This window comes from Aythya ferina (genome assembly GCF_964211825.1).
Source record: "Aythya ferina genome assembly, chromosome: 15".
Lineage (NCBI taxonomy): Eukaryota > Metazoa > Chordata > Aves > Anseriformes > Anatidae > Aythya > Aythya ferina.
In genome coordinates, this window is record NC_140314.1 from 235,424 (window position 1) to 251,960 (window position 16,537).

At 44.7% G+C, this 16,537-nt stretch overlaps 1 protein-coding gene across 7 annotated transcripts in view; it reads right to left on the reverse strand.

The window, feature by feature from the left end:
- IL21R (interleukin 21 receptor) overlaps positions 1-15,925 on the reverse strand; it is a 25,554-nt gene extending 9,629 nt beyond the window's left edge. The window contains exons 1-4 of one of the 7 annotated variants that reach the window (XM_084537308.1): positions 13,174-15,925; positions 8,666-8,738; positions 3,395-3,469; positions 147-252 (exon numbers count right to left, since the gene is read on the reverse strand). In XM_084537308.1, coding sequence (XP_084393434.1) covers positions 147-252; positions 3,395-3,449 — 161 coding nt within the window. In that variant the 5' untranslated portion in view covers positions 3,450-3,469; positions 8,666-8,738; positions 13,174-15,925. Of the gene's footprint in view, positions 1-146; positions 253-3,394; positions 3,470-6,238; positions 6,587-8,665; positions 9,808-9,881; positions 10,704-13,173 lie in introns of those variants that run through there. The other 6 variants (XM_084537307.1, XM_084537305.1, XM_084537306.1 and 3 more) reach the window with 6 other exon arrangements.
- Between the last annotated feature and the right edge of the window lie 612 nt (positions 15,926-16,537).

Sequence of the window (16,537 nt, forward strand, 5' to 3'; positions counted from 1 at the left end):
AAGCCAGATGACAACTGAAGTATGAAGTACAAATTGAACATCAGCATGGCAGGAGGAAGAACTCTACCTAAGGAAGACAGCAGAAGGACATCACTGCAGTATAGCGGTGTTAGAAGTTCCTGCTGCCTCATCCTACTAAGACATACCATGTCGCAGTAAGGTTATATGAGCTGGCACTCAGGTCATTTCTCAGGATACAGGACAGGGTCTGTACATAGTCCACAAAACAAGTGAGGTTTTCACAATACACAGCTGTAGGTTTGAAAAGAAAAAACAATGTCAGCTTCCATGCTGAAGCAAGCAGAACTTTTTATCAACATACACAGCCCTCAAGACTCCTACTACATCAGAAGAGAACCAGACCCCAGAAAATCTCCAGTCGTGGAGCACAGATGTGTTCTATCTCTGCAGGAAGGTGAGTCATTGACAGCCAAGTAATTGTTAAAGAAAAATATTTTTAAATGCAGTTGCAGCAAATTACATGCAGAAATACCAGAAAATTCCCAAGCAGTGAATGAATTTTCAAACATATCTCTGTCTCCTCTTACACAGGCACCAGAGTTGCATATTATTTCTGCAAGAGGCCTAGCTTATGTAGCACATAAAAAAGACAAGGTGTCCCAACCAGAAATAATAGCATATTCAAGCATTTTAATGACATAATTTCCTAAATTTTTAGAACTGCCCTTTGCCAATCTATCATTCATTGCACTTTGCACATTTTGAAAGTGCTATTTTAGTAATTCTTTCATTACCATCCTCTCTGTTTACAGTTTTCTACAGCTTGATATCTGCAGCATCAATGCTTTTCACATCCAGTTCCATAAACTTGGAATAAGAATTTCATGGAATTTTGGCAAAAAGATTTTGCAGCTTTTTTTTTTCTTTGCAGTTATTATAATTTCCATATATCATTCTGATACTACATTGGCACAATTTATCAATCACTTAAACTGAAACAGACTCCTAAAGAGAATGTGAGGGGAATGTAGAAGTAACACTATGGTCATTAAGAAAATTAACTTGTTTGTAAGTGGTCACAAAACAGCATTTATGCTTTTATTTATTCTGCAGAAGCAATTTTCACACATCAGCATCTGAGATATGCTGTACAAAAAAACTATTCTTCTATGCATGACATAGTTTATCTCCCTGAATTTCAAGGCAGGGAAGACCACAGTACAGTGAGAAATGTCTGCATTGGTGAGCCCTTTCTTGACAGCATCATGGGCTGACAAAAACCTCTCCTGTTACCCTAGGAATAACTATGAGGAGAGACCTGTAGGAGATGTAGCATATCATGGTAGTGCAAACCATGTCTACTAGAACTGATCTCTTGCATGTACAATATTGCCCCTTCTTGATGGGAGTAAAATTGTCATTGTCTAGGGGAAGGTATCAAGGTAGTTACATCAAATCATGTATCCTTGTTTACATGCGTCCTTGCTTATTCTCAAGACTGTCCCTTTCCTGATGGGCATATACTAGTTCACAGCCATCAGACACCCAAATCCTCTGATGCCAATACTTTTGTTAGTTTTCCTCCCTTTGCCATTCTGCTGCTTGCCTAGTTAGAGAAGCTGCACTTTGGGGAGACCTTGCTGCAGCCTTGCAAAAGGGAACTTATAAGAAAGATGGGGAGGGACTCTCTAACAAGGAGTGTAGGGGTAGTAGTTTTAAATTAAAAGAGAAAAAGTGTGGCTGTGTTCTGTGGACCAGAAATATCTGCTCCACCCCCCAGATCAAATAACAATCCTCACAAACAAGTTGTCTTTGAATTCACAGTAACAACGCACAGCAGGTATGTCCAGTATAGGGCGCAGCCTAATTCCAGGCCAGGGTAAATTAAAAGGAAAGCAATGCCCAACTTTTCCCCCGACTTTGCTCACCATAAAATTTCTTGCAAGTCATATGGCACCAGGGTGCACAGTGCTTTCCCTAAGTGAGTTCTGAGCAGCACTCAGATTTGTGTACGAGATCCCTGAAGAGGTAGAATGGTGACAGAAGTTTGGGGATGTTTGCAACAGACTCTGGCTCCAAGTGTGTACACGTGTTTTATTAAACTGCATGTGATTCAAACTATGTGGTTGTTATTTTGTTTCATTTTGACTTTTTCATTTCACTCTGACTTCAGAATTTTGTCCTGAAATTTTCATTAATTTCATTTTGTTTCATTTCAATTTTAACTTTTCATTTTGAGCCCTCAACAGGCTTCCTGAGGCCCCTGGTACAGACACTTCTTATTTCAGTTGAGAACAAGACACTTTTTCTTCCTTAGCCTAACTTTACTCTTCTGTAAAAAAGGGGGCTAATACCTCTGCTTTCCTTCAGCGAGGGTAGCAAGTATTAATAAGCTAATAAGCATTGCTAATTATCCTTCTTCTATGCTATTATGATATTAATTAAGAGTCTACTATTCCCAGGCAGCTGGAAGCTGCAAGCATATCTCTTTATGCAAGAATTTGCTAACAAAATTTAGAAGAGGTGAACTTTTTACTGGTAAGGGAATAATTACATGTTAGAATAACCCAGTCAAATCTAGGATGAATTTCATTCTTGGCAGCTTCAGAAACAAAGAAAAAGGATTTTACTTTTAACAGTAAGATCTAGTCTGGTCCAAAATGAGATTATACATGGTAATTCCCTGGCTTGTATTACACAAAATACAGACTAGACATCACAGTGGCCCTGTATGGCAAAAGATACATCTGAATTCATCTTTTCTGCTAATTCAAGTTTGGAGCAGGTCCAAGGCTCTGTCTAGAAGCAGCATGTGAAATGTTAAACTTGCACCTGTTCCCTGCAGGCACTCTTGTCACTGCCTTTTTCTGTCCAGTTGACATGTTCAGAAAGTCAGCTCTGAGTCAAGCTGAAGTTTGGATGGTGGGTAAAAATCATAAAGAAAGAGGCAGTGGCCATCTGTACAGCACAGTCCTGAGCAAAGGAGTTCAGAGAAAGAGAGGTTTACTCCACTGTTGTGGCTGGCCTGCCAACAGTGGGCATATGTCCCACGGATACCCAGATCTCAGCCACCAAAACCTTCCCTGTGGCAAATGTTCCAGGTAGGGACCCAAATCCCATCTCACCAGAAGACATTTCAGTGCAAGGCAGGCACTACCTCCACAATGTCCTCATGGATGCTGCTCCCTGGAGTGGGATGCAGTTTGGCTGAGCTCTGCCCAGCTGTGTAACCTCTCCCATCCGTCCTCCACTGCCCCCATGAAGACTTTCCCATAATTCCTTGTCCCACAGAACCCTCTCCACTAGTACTCTGTCTTCTGCTTGTTGTCCCATGGCACTATCATGCCCTGTGTGTCTCTGCAGAGCCTACATTAACAGCCAAAAAGATAAGGCTTGTGAGTGTACACCTAGGAAAATACATCTGGGAACTTACTGTACTGGAATAAAAGGAAGAAGGAAATACTCTTGAGCCATAGTTTGTTCCTCATGTTGGTTCTGACTGGATGTCCTGGAAAAGAGCAAAAAAAGCCACACACACACAAAAAAGAAGAGTTCAGCTCAGCCATCTGCTCATGCGTGTTGGAGGTTGAGGTGAAATTAATCTAGCCTTCATTTACATGTCTAAAAGTGACGTGCCTAATTTAGGCACGGCATCTCAGCTTTCCAATATGCATTTCTACCATGGACTAAGAGTTAGGGGGTGGGGTCTTGCCAACTCGCCATAAAACAGATCAGTGAAGTCTCTGCTCCTTGCCAGCAGCACGTGCTCAAAGAAAGCTGCAAAGTGACTGCAGCTTCAGTCTATCCATGCAACAGGAAGACACTTGGGTTAAGTGCTAACCCATTTTTTCTTCATTAGCTTCCTGCAACTAGAAATGGCTTGCAACTAGAAGTGACATTGCTGTGGCTTAAACATCTTTACAGTGAACTAGTCCAATAAGAGTCTGAATGTTATTGTGTGTCTGAGCAACGTTTGTGAGAACTCACTGATTTGTCCCTCCCATGATTAAATAAGCATGGATTATCTAGGTAAGGGACTCCATGAAGGCAGACTAAATAAAACAAAAATAACAGCCTCCCATGTGAAACAGAAGAGAATGAAGTACAGCACTCTTTTCAGGGGAAGACTGTCTTGATACATTTTGGTGAAAAGAACCTATAGGATAGTCTTCAGAGAATGAGACAACCAGGTGTTTATAATAGCATGAGGAAACAGCACCACATACAAATGACTGCTCAGCCCACAGCCCCTGCTCCCAGACCAGGCCCTCAAGCCACATAGTATTAAGGCTGTTTTCACAGTATTTAACTTTTATAGAAATACATAGATATGTACAGAACGAGTTAAAATGAACTCCCTACAGAGTATTGTCTGTTGGTACCCACTACAGGTTTCAGCACAGTGTTCTGAAATGGGCTAGGCTACACAGGGACAAGGCTTTGGAGAAACAGTCTGCTTTGGGACATAATTCTATTGGAGCAAGTTGCAAGGATGCACAGACACAAAGGAGGGTCCACGTGCCCTGCCACAGAGCAGCAAGAATTGGTGACTGAACCCACAGGAGCCCCTCTGCTGGCTGCAAGCCACACTTGCAAGCAACAAGTCCTAGAGCCCTGAAAAACCCACTGGGTTGCAGAGAAGCAACTGTGAAAAAGGTAAGGGGTGAAGAATGAGCAGCAAGCTGCAGTTACCAGAGTGATACATAGGGCTTCTATCAGGGCCTGGTGCAAGTCCTGGGGTGCCTGCACCTCCCCTACTACTAGCAGCAAACAACCAGTCACTCAGCAGAGAGAATGCCAGTGAGGCCTCTCCTACTTGGGGAATATTTGTGGTGTTTAAAAATTTTCCAGATTTACTCAAATAACGAAAGCAAAATAAATTTAGCAGCTACCAAAAAGCCCCTTTAGACCCATGTGAGCACTGAGACTTGCTCTCAAGGCACCACAGCATACAGATGAGATCAGCAGGGCTCACCCAGGAGGCTCCACAAACATGCCATGGTGACAGCACCTCAGTCCTGCTGCTGCTGCCACTTCTTCCCTTCCAACACCTTTGCCAAATGAAATGGTTGCTCTGGTTCAGCACGGAGCCCCATCCACCCTGCTAGTCTCTCTTGCCTGCTGCACAGCCCACTGCTGAACCACACCCATGCTCCCATGCATTTATCCACAACTCTTCTCTAAGTTAATTTGGCTTATTCCCTTAAGAAAGGCACCCTGTTATCATGCCACCTGAAACATGCTCACCCAACTCCATGCTAAGACTGGCTGCATCATGAAAACAACCACCTTGGAGATGGGCAGCCTCCTCCTCAGCTGATGCAGCATCTGCTCATGACCTCTTAGCATCAAGAGCTCTGTTTCTTGCAGCATGTTCATAGAAGAGGTGTGCCAAATGAACAGGTCACTGAGTCTAGAACAGGCCTAGAAGTCACCAGTCCTAGAGTCAGGGCTATGCAATTGTCAACTACCTTTTAAAATCATCTTTCTACCAGCAGAATGCCAAGAAAATAGTTGTACTGGCAATATTCAGGGATCCCACTGCCTAGGATGCCAGCACCCTGCTCAGATGGAAATGCAGAATCCCCAGCGCTACTGCTGTTCCTCTTCAGGCCTTCATGCTCTTTCACAGACAGTAACCCAGCATCAGCTCTAGGACCGTGGAGTGAAATAGTGTCCCCTTAGTGCTGTGACCAGCTGCAGAAGCCCAATCTCAATATGGTTGGTTTGAGATTGCCACGCACCACCGTCTTGGCCTCCCTGTAAGCCAAGACAGACATTTTGCTGCCTCTTCTTCGGCAGAGGAAGGATTGGATTTTTTTTTTTTTTCATTTAAGATTATTTTGCTAAGGCTCTGGAAGTAGGGTACTACAAGCTGCCAAACATGGATACAGTCTAAGCTCACAATTTGAAATGTGTCCAGGAACTATATGCACTTGTCAAATTTCCACAGGATAAAGAACCTAAGAGTCCAGTTTATGTGAAGTAAGAAAAAAATAATTTTGATATTTCCAAGCATGAGAAAATAAATGTCACAGTTATAACCACGTAAAAGGAGTGGAAGGCCTGGGGAAGTCTCTCTGTCCACCTGCTAAACACAAAAGCAAGCTTTCTTCCTGAAAACTTCATTATCAACGTACACTGCCACCTAATCACAAAGCTAAAGCAACAGGGACACAGGGCCACGTCAGCGACAAGAAAGATTTACAATGAAGTCACAGATATCAAGCAGTAACAAACTGGCAGCAGGGAAACTTGATGGGAACATGGACATTACCTTGCCCCGTCCTTTCAGCTGTCCATTTCAGCCCTTCAACATCTTCATGGCAGGCCTGGCTAAATCACTACTGTGAGTGCAGACACTGCATGTGCGGGAGCTGGAAAGCAGGTGTCTTTCATCAGCACTGAGTCAGAGTAAAGCCTACTTGTGTGCAGCCGGGAGCTGCAGTGTATTGGAATATACAGTGATAGATGGCAGTTGACGTCAGCACTGTATCAGTATTACTGTGCCGATAGAAGGATGTGGTGAGCACAGAGGAGGCAATGAATTCAGGTCCAAACACCCACACACCATTTATGACTGTATTGCTCTGCTCTCTTACTCTTATGTGAGAAAAAGGTGGGAGAGTAGATAAAACAAACTCACAAACCTTAGAGCTAAAAGGTCACTAGTGGGGCTGATTGAGTTAGAGGCTTGCAGTGGTGAGGTATCAGTGTCAAGGCATTAAATGGTTAAACCTGACTAAATAGTACAGTATGTACCACATCTGAGGCACCCAAGTACCACTTTGGTCTGCTACCACCTGTCTCTAAAATGGCCCCTGAGACCAGGATGACAGCACAACCCTCACACCACAGGCAGGGAGGTGGTCTGGCTCCTGCACAGGTGGTGGGTCCATGCCTCTCCCCGCCCTAACTCCATGCCTGCAGCTCATAGCTGGGCTGGAGGTCTGCAGATTGCAAGGCTGCCACTGAGGGAAGATGGTCTATTCTTAGCACATCAAGCAGGGATAAAGGAGACAATGCATACTCCTTGTGCCCCTGGGCAAGGGAGAAAGGAATTGGAACAGCACTATGAACAGGACTCAGCACATACAGCATAGTCAGGTGGCAGGAGGTTGAGGATCAAGTAGCTGGAACAATCCAAGGAGACAGCAGCAGTGAAGTGGGCATAAAATAGCTGGGTGCAGGGTGCCTATGCTGTGTGTTCAGCCTTCAAGACATGCTGAGCTAAAAAACATGTACCCCCCATGCAGCAGCAGGAGATGCAAAGACTTGGTATAGCATAGCAGCAGATGCTCTGCCAGCAGGGGCCAGCTCACACCCAGAACCCAAGGCTCTGCTAACCATAACGGGAAACCGAAGATACAGAAGAGTCATGGCTGGTTGGTCTACATACAAAACAATCTTATGGTAGGTTAGAAACAGAATAAACCCCATCTCTCATGCAGACCAGGAGGCAGCAATCACAAACCATAGAGAGTATGAGATTGTCAGATGCTAATGACAGAAGGTCCCGGGTCCACATTCAGTAGTAGCAGCTGTCTCTTATGTACTGATAAGGTATTTGAAAAAAATAATCAGGAGCTTACTGCTACCAGCATATATGATATCTTCTTGAAAAGGAGAACCCCATCCTCAAATGGCTGCCAATCCCAGTCTAGAGCAATGAATATAAAACCATGAAGTAACTGTTAATAACAATACAAATGAGCAGCTCTCAGATTTCTAGGTTGATATATAGGGAGGAACAAGGAGAGATATCTTTACACAGGGGGATATTCCCAGGAGAAGAAGAATACAGAATAATTGCAGCCTAATCAGTTATAAAGAAAATATTAAAGTAATGCATGATTTTTTTTCATTTTAATGAGTTAAGTTTGAGGAAAAATACAAGTGTTTAGATGCAAAAATAAATTCATAAAGCAGGTGTAGTTGTAAGAGTACCACCAGTATTATTGTTCTGAAAATTAGCTCTGTAATATCAAATGCTTATTATTGCATGTTTTAGAAGTAGCATGGTTTGTGCCTGCAGGACAATCTCTGTCACATAATGCTGTCCCTTCCTCCTTCTGCTGCATAAATTACAGTGCTAGCATAATTTGGAGAGTCCTGTCTAACCATGGAGCAAAAGCTTTACCACTGTCCTGGCCTTCTCACCTCATAACTGAAAAGTATTACTGACTGCCTGCAAAGTGTTTAACTTAGTTTCACAGCCTACTTGACCCTGTACTATGCCACACTATTCGCAGCAGTAACAACATCTACAACCCATAGGCAGCATCTGCTGGGACAAACCTTTTCTAGAAGTTCAGGCCTGATGCCATGCTTGTAGGTGATGCATGAACAGGATCCTCTGCATGCATATTGTATCAATATACAACTGGCACATTGCCGAGCACAGTTAACAGCAGCTACCTGGCAAGCATAGTCAAGAGACACCATCCCTGGCCTGAATGGTCCAAGACACCTGTTCCCCCTCTCACAACCAAGGGTGAGCCAGGGGCATTGAGATGTTTATTGTCTAGGGGCACAGAAGCAGAAGCAGGTTTGAAGGTAAGTTGTTAGATCTGAGAGAAGGAAACAGTGGCAGCTAGAAATTGTTTAAAACAGTTCATTTTAATTTAAGGAAGTTTATCTCTCAGAGACTGCCAAAATTTAGATCTGTACAGCTTACCTTCTGTGATCCTTGTGAGATGCTTACCTCTTCAGTCCTGGGAAGCCCAGCACAGTGTGAACCACCACGTCTCTCAGTGGCCGTATTCTCTCTATCCAACCTGGAATGACGTAGGATATAAATGCAGCATCTCCAGAAGCCCTGATAACCTGTTATCACCTGAACGAAGCAAGTCAGTGGTCTCACCGTGCAGTGATCATCTCCAAGAACATACTGCTCTAGAGGTACTCTGCACTGTCTGCCCTGCACCTCAGAAGATGCCTGAGGTTCCATGGTACTTCAGAGCAGCTAAAATAAAGCATTTAGACCTGAAGATTATCAGTTGTAATGGATTTATGTTGATTCAAGATACAAGGCAACTACTTGCACTCAGCTGTAACCTCAGCACAGCCTGCAGTAGCTATATCCAACAAACAGCAAGTATAAAGGGCATACCATGGAAGGCTTTGCTAGATTCTGGTAGAGTTATTGATGAGACAATCATTTTATCATGACTGGAAGAAGGACAACATCTATATGTATTTATCAGAAAGAAAAAATACAAAGGAAATAACAATTAGAACTAACAATTCCTTTCTCTAGAAGAGAGAGTTAGTGACACTTCCAGTTATCAAGTTCATGACGTGGGGAAAGTATCTGCACAATCAGTACTACCTTTGTATTTTATTCTTGTCACAGTGGAATTAAAACAACATCCAAAGTATCCTCAAAGATAAAGACCAGGTATTATAATTCTAGAGTCAAAGACATCTTTACTGGCTGGTGACATTTAGGAGGGAGATAATCATGAATTACCATAAGCAATGAGTCAAAAATGACAGGAGAACAGCTGAAGCCTGAGTAACAGTGTTCTACTGGAAGGGAAAGCAATAGAAGAAACCACCTCAAAGCTCAGGAAATGGGGTAAAATATGAATGAGCCAGGCAGAATGCGGAGGTGTTAGTCAGCAAAGCAGCAGGTTTAAAAACAACAAAGCCCCAGATGTTGGCCTGTGAGCTGACACAGGATGCTGCACAGAGGAGTACTTTGCTCTTAGTCTGGGGAATGCTGAGTGCCACCCACACAGACCCCAGCACCCTGCCCTTCTGGCTCCCTTCTGCCTTTGCAGATTGTTTCTTTACAGCCACCAACATTGGGCTCAGCCTCTATTTTCCCCCAACATGCATTAAGCTTAAACACCTTCTCCATGAAGGCTGTAGTAGGAGAACATTGCTTTGGCTCCTGCCAGAGGAAAAGGGCTTACCTTCACAGAGCTGTAACTACGTACATCTTGCTCACACGGAGGGGAGCACACAGAGGCATGTATCTTCTCTTAGGAAATCACCAGATATATGCTGGTAAGCAGAAACAGGAATGACTGCGCCTGTGAACTCACTCGGACCATCTGGAACAGAAACCTACAGCTCTGCTCAGCCTCAGACCCATCACCCTCATCTGCACAATGAAGGACGTGCCCAGAACCCTCTTCTCACTTTACTACACTGGATCCTGACTGGTGTACATTCAACCTACAGTAAAGTATGTTCCCTCTGAGATATCTTGCACACCACCTTCCTCAGAGATCGTGGATCCCTCTGGATACCCCACAACACAGCCCCTCCCCAAAAATGTTTATCAGAGCTACATCCCACAGCTGGGCTCCTGCAGCTTCACAAACTGAGCATCAACCTTTTCATGTCTGTTCAGCTGATGTATCCCAGCCTCTCCTCCGTCTCCTATCACAGCCAGTCTCAGGCTGGTCCTGAGTCACTTCAGGCCATACTCTGTGTTTGTGCTTACAAATGACATTGACCCTGCATGAGGTCAGGAAGTCCACATGCTCTCACAGTGTTCCCCTGAGTCACCAGTGCGGGCAGAGCTCCCTGTTCCTTTCATGCAGGTTAGCAGAAACTGACCCATTTAGGGACATCATCCATCAGCATATCCTGTTTGCTTCCTGTGATGCGCCAACATCACAGCTTGCTGCTGGCATATAGCTTTTCATGGCAAGAGCCCCACCTGAGCCTCTTGAGTCTTTGTTTTATCAGAACTGTCAAGAATCAGGGTGCCTCACCCACACTGCCTGGCCACAAGTTTTTGCAGCAGGCCTTCCACGCCCTGGGCTGGGTACAGCAATCCCGTGTACCTTGCACAGCTTTTGATATCTCTAATAGGGTGATAAACACACTAGCTACTTTCAACTTGCGAGTGTGGAAACACTTTCAAAGCGAAAGCTAATGGCTTGTGCTGCATGCTGCCTCCATGTGGCAAGTAACAAGCTACAGATGATCGCATGGCATGTACAGAGTCCAGTAGTGTTGCTGGCTCACTCCCAAACCCACAGACCATGCAGTCCTACCACAACTGGCTGCTCCTCACATCACTGGCAGGGACATACTATGTCCTTAGGAGAAAAAGTGGAATAGGTATGCGGGATAGACAAACAAGCAGAGTTTATGAGAAGCACCTTGCAATACATTGAGGCATATTAACAACACTAGAGATAAGCAAGGTTTTCATGGAAACAGACTCTTCCAAAGCAACCAATGTTTCCAAAAGTTCAAAATACATTTCTGCACAGGGAAGCTAAAAGACTTCTTGAAACCATCCTGGGACTGTCCCTATTGCTGGAAGCTGTGGTTTTGCTCTGAAGCTGGTAAGAGTTCACTGTAAGGTGGCAGAAGGTAGCAGCTATTTTATTTGAGGCTAAAAAGGCCAAAACACAGGGTTATTGGCTCCTCTAGAGTCCTAGTTTCATTCCATTAGTCCTAGGGACTAATGCAATGAAATCATGTCACATCAGTACATCTGCATCCAAATCAGCACTGGTAAACTTTTACAATGCTCAGCAAGAAGAGGAATCTGAACACTGTTCCTACAAAATGTAGGGACTGGGGGATTCCATGCTCTACTGTGGCTTTGGCTGTGGTGTGAAGCTCTTGCTCAAATAGGGAAGCTGCTTGGCTCCCCTAGTTGCTGTTCTGTGATCAGCAAAGAGTAACCCTGAACAGCCCAGTTTCCACATTGCTTACCCGGTCACTGTGCATGTGCAGAAGCTGGAAAGTGATGTGTTAGGAGCAGCAAGAAGTTGAAGCAATGGCAGACAGCATGCTAAATACAGACAACATGGACAGCAGGTGAATGTGTTGGCCCTTCACACTGGAGAACACAGATGGAGGTTTTTTGAGACAAATAATAACAGCAGAGGTCATCTGACCAGAAGTGGGAAGCTTCCTGCTGCTTCAGGACAGCAAGGTCTATTGTGAAGACCCACCGCAGCTCAGAATGAGGCCATGGTATAGGAGCATTAGGGAAGCCTAGGTATTCTTGGAGCACTTCTGCTAAGCAGTGGGAGAGCAGAATCCCCAGAAATGAACTGCCCTGTATAACTTTCAAGCCGAGAGTCTGTCAGTTGCGTTTATTGGTTAGTGAATGCAACACAACATAAACCTGCTAGAGCCATCTCCTTGAGACCTCTGCTGGCTGCTCACCATGGACCAAGAATACTATCTTCAGGGCAAACCACAGCCAGTGCAGAGCTGGTTTTCACAGCAATCATGTACAGCACTAGGACAAAAAAATGGGACTGATTAAAACCCTGAGCCAGGTGTGGAAATTCTTTCCCCAAAAGGCAGTCCAGTACTTCCGCACTCTGTTACAATTTTTGTTGCTGTGTGGGTGGTTTACTGCAAGTGAAACCAGCAGTGGTTGAGCTGGAGAGAAGCAGCCAACCTCAAACTCTTCAGCTTATGGCAAATTCCCCCATGTCTAAGAGCTGGGGAAACAGCAGCAAGTAGGAAAGTCCCCGTGATATGTTAGTCACTGACTCAGTCACCTTCAAGCAGAGGACAAACACCACACTGCTTTGAGTGCCCTGCTCTTAATACAGTGCAGTACAAGCACATATAGGACCATGGGAGCGGCTGATCCGTCACAGAACCAGAAACCAAGATAGGAGCTCCTTAGGGCACCTACCGCAATTCATGGACCAGGAGAGGTCTAACACGGCCACCCCTCTACCAAAGACATGTCACAGGTTATATTGGTACTATTCCAACTCTTGCTGTTACAATTGCCCCTCTGCTCTCAGAACACATAATGTGTACGTGTTCAGTTATACAGAAAATGTTCTGGGTAAGCACAAGACAAAACAAAAACCATCTGCTCCTCCTCACTATGCAGTTACAAGTGCCACAGCAGTCAGTTCTCCTGCTCTGTTCATTCCAGGACTGTGGTCAGTTTTTCTTTTCTTTCATCTTGCAATGGTTCTGTAAAGGGTGGAAATAAGGGTGCATGGAAATTCCATGCTGTAGAAAGCCTGAAAATGGACAGGATGTAAATGGGACAGCACAAGAGACAAAGAGAGCAAAGCACCTGTGGCGAGAGTACAGCACAGAGATGTCAAGTTCCTCTCAACACTGCTTCCTCAGCTTGTCAAAGGACAGACAGTAGTCAGGACTTAGCAAATTAGTGGTGCTGATGGGAGTTCTGTGAAAACACACTGAGGTACAGCAATCTGGTAAACTATAATTTTGATTAGTATGTTAGTGAGGTACCTTAGAGGTGCCCTCTTCTTTGCTATGCTGTTTTCTTTTGCTTGGAGCAATCTTCTTTGAGAGCCAAGTAAGGATTATAGTGCTGTAGCTGAAAACCAGACCAGTACATTTGTCTCATTCCTCAGGTTGTCAGCAAATTCCTGCTGAGCTACTGCTTCACTTCCAACCGTATCACCACAGTTTAGGCAGGGGGGCTTTGAAGGCTCTGTGCAGTGGCTGCAAGATCCGATGAAAATCTGACAGCATAGCATGACTGCCTCAGGAATAGTAGTGTGGTGAAAAAAAAATAAAATTGTGGTTAACGTGATCATGATACATCACCATATGGGAGCCCAGGCCAGAATTTGTTCTTACCAGTCTGCAGAGGGTGGGAAATATTTGTGTGCATGTGTACACATGCATGTGCACTGCACAGGCACAGTTCCTCTGAGAAAAACACCTACTCTGTGTGAAGGCATCTGCATGCAAATTTACACACATTGGATGTACAAACTGCAAAAATCATGCTAAGGAGTTTCCCACAAAAAAAAAGACATGGCTAGGAGAAAGCAAACTGTCTTCTCAGTCTCTATTCACTAAAGAGCTTTCTCACATAATTTCACAGCCAGATATAAACATTACAGAGCAGGGTAGGGGAAGTCACACATCTGGTTCTCTAGTCCTTTGGTTTTTGACTATGCTGCTGGAAAGCAACACCTAACAGAACTTGTTTTCTTAGATAATGTTTGTAGCTGTACTGGGTCTGGTCCACCACAGTAGCTTATGATGGATGAGCACTTAGACATCCTTGCAACCTGTTTGAACAACATACATTCCATAACAAGATGCAGACACAAGTTATTAAAAAAAGCTGAGGACACCCCCCAGCCCTGGTTAACTTACCTCTACCCCCAGGAACTTGTTTCACAGGTCTGCTTACCCCCCTACCTCCATGTTTCTCTCACCCTTCTCTTGGGGTTATGGTTAGTTTTCCAAGGGCAATGACAAAATTTGTGATTGATAGGAATTTGTCAACACCTTTTCAATATAGGTGCGTATTTCTAAAGAGCATTGATAAGAATCACAGAATATCTCGAGTTGGAAGGGAACCACAAGAACCAAGTCCAACTCCTGTGTCCCCAAAAGATCACCCAAAAAATCAGACTGTCAGAGAGTTGTCCAAATGCTTTTTGAACTCTGGCAGGCTCAGTGTCGTGATCACTTCCCTGGGGAGCCTGTTCTGGTGCCTGACCACCCTCTCAGTGAAGAACCTTTTCCTGATATCCAGCCCAAACCACCCCTGTCGCAGCTTCTAGCCCTTTTCTTGGGTCCTATCGCTGGTCACCAGAGTGAAGTGATCAGTACCTGACCCTCCGCTCCCCTTGTGAGGAAGCTGTAGACTGTTATGTGGTCTCCCCTCAGTATCCTCTTCTCCAGGCTGAACAATCCAAGTGACTTCAGCCGTTCCTCATACGTCTTGTCCTCCACACTCTTTACCATTTTCACAGCTCTCCTTTGGAGGCTCTCTAACAGTTTATTTACTTATTTATTTTTAATCTTTCTTATATTGTGGTGTACAAAACTGCACACAGTACTCGAGTTGAAGCTGCACCAGTTCAGAGCAGAGCAGGACAATCACTTCCCTCAATGGTCTGGCAATGCCGTGCTTGATACACCCCAGGATACGGTTGGCCCTCCTGGCTGCCAGGGCACACTGCTGGCTCATGTTCAGCTTGCTGTCGACCAAAACCCCCAGATCCCTCTCTGCGGGGCTGCTCTCCAGCATCTCATCTCCCAGTCCATTTGTAGAGCCAGGGTTGTCCCTTCCCAAGTGCAGAATACAGCACTTGCTCTTGTTAAACTTCACATTTAGAAAACAAAATCAACAAACAAAACAAACAAAGAAAGCCTGTGACATTCTCTGCAAAAGTAAAACAGTTAACCAGAACTAGTTTCTCCTGAACTGGGAATACACCTGCTTTTCTAAGGAACCTGTTTCACTCATTCATGACAATGATGAGTCAGGTTACTAATACTTGGTAGGCGGTAGGCAGCCAGGTAAGGATGATATGTATGAAGGGGGAATGACTACGAGTAAGTAATAAATGGCTTTATAACTAGGCTAAAACTCAGCACAAGTCTCCATTTGCATTGCAGTCTTTCAAAACAAACTGGGAACAAAAAAAAAAAAAAAAGAAAATACACTTACTGCGAGAGGTAATTCTCTGAACTGGTAGGGACCCCCTACTAGCTAAAAAGGCCTGGAGGGCCCCAGCTTCTAGGTTTGAAGCTCCTCTCCTGGGAGGATAAGCTGCTTTTGCAAACACAGACTAGTCCCTCAGATGTGTGACTCAGGCCAATACATCACACTGGCAGTCCTGGAAGCCTGCCAAAAGTCAGAACTCTTGCACACTCCCAGTTAAGTCAGAAACTTGTCATTTGAAACATACCTGTTATATAGCCTAGCAATTGCTCTAGATTGCAAAAGTGGAGGAAGTGGGAGATGGAACACTGACTTAGATCACACTTCAGTCATGCATGCACTGTGCCTGACATATGATAGGGGGATTAGCAGGCCAGCAGCCCAGACGGCCCTGATGTTTAACACAAGTTCTGGGTTCTGCAAAGGCACAGGAGTAGGGCTCCCTCTTCTTAAAGAGCTGCAGTTTGATTTCACCAGAGTAATACTGAAGGGAAAAGCACAGGTAGAACACCCTAGCACAGAAAGTCATCCAACAGAAACAAGTAGATGGGGGGGGGGGGAAGGTTACTATGTAGGGGGGGGGGGGGAAAAAAGGCCAGGGAAAAGCAGAGTGAAGTTGGGGCTCCGCAGAGGATCTACTACAGCAAACAGCTTTCCAATCCTTGCCCGAGCAGAGCTCTCCTGGCTGCTACAGCCAAATGCAGGCCTTCCAGGACAATTCCCTCCAGAGCACAGGGGAGAGTGCAGGGGCAGAAGGGGAAGAAAATACCACTTGTGCCCCTGTGCCTCCCCTAAAAGCCCCGTGCTACTACCGCAAATAGTGAGTAACCCATGCTGAGTAGCCATAGTAAGTAGCTGTGGATTTTTACTTAAACTTGACTTCATTAGGACATAGGGAAGTGAGTCAGCACTCTCATGAGACAGCTCATGACCTCTGTGCATGTTCCTGTTCCACCATTTCAGCAAGGGTTTGTTTGAAGGGTCCTGGCATGCCTCTTCATCTTTCTGCCCCACAGCCGTTCCACTTCAGCACTGCCTGCCTCCAGGAAGAGTTTAGGTTAGGTGCTAGGTTAATGGTTGGACTTAAGAGGTCTTTTCCAACCTTAATGATTCAATGATCCTATGATTCTAAGAGTATTTCTGAGGATTAAATCTCATCCATGTGGAAATAAAAGTCAACCA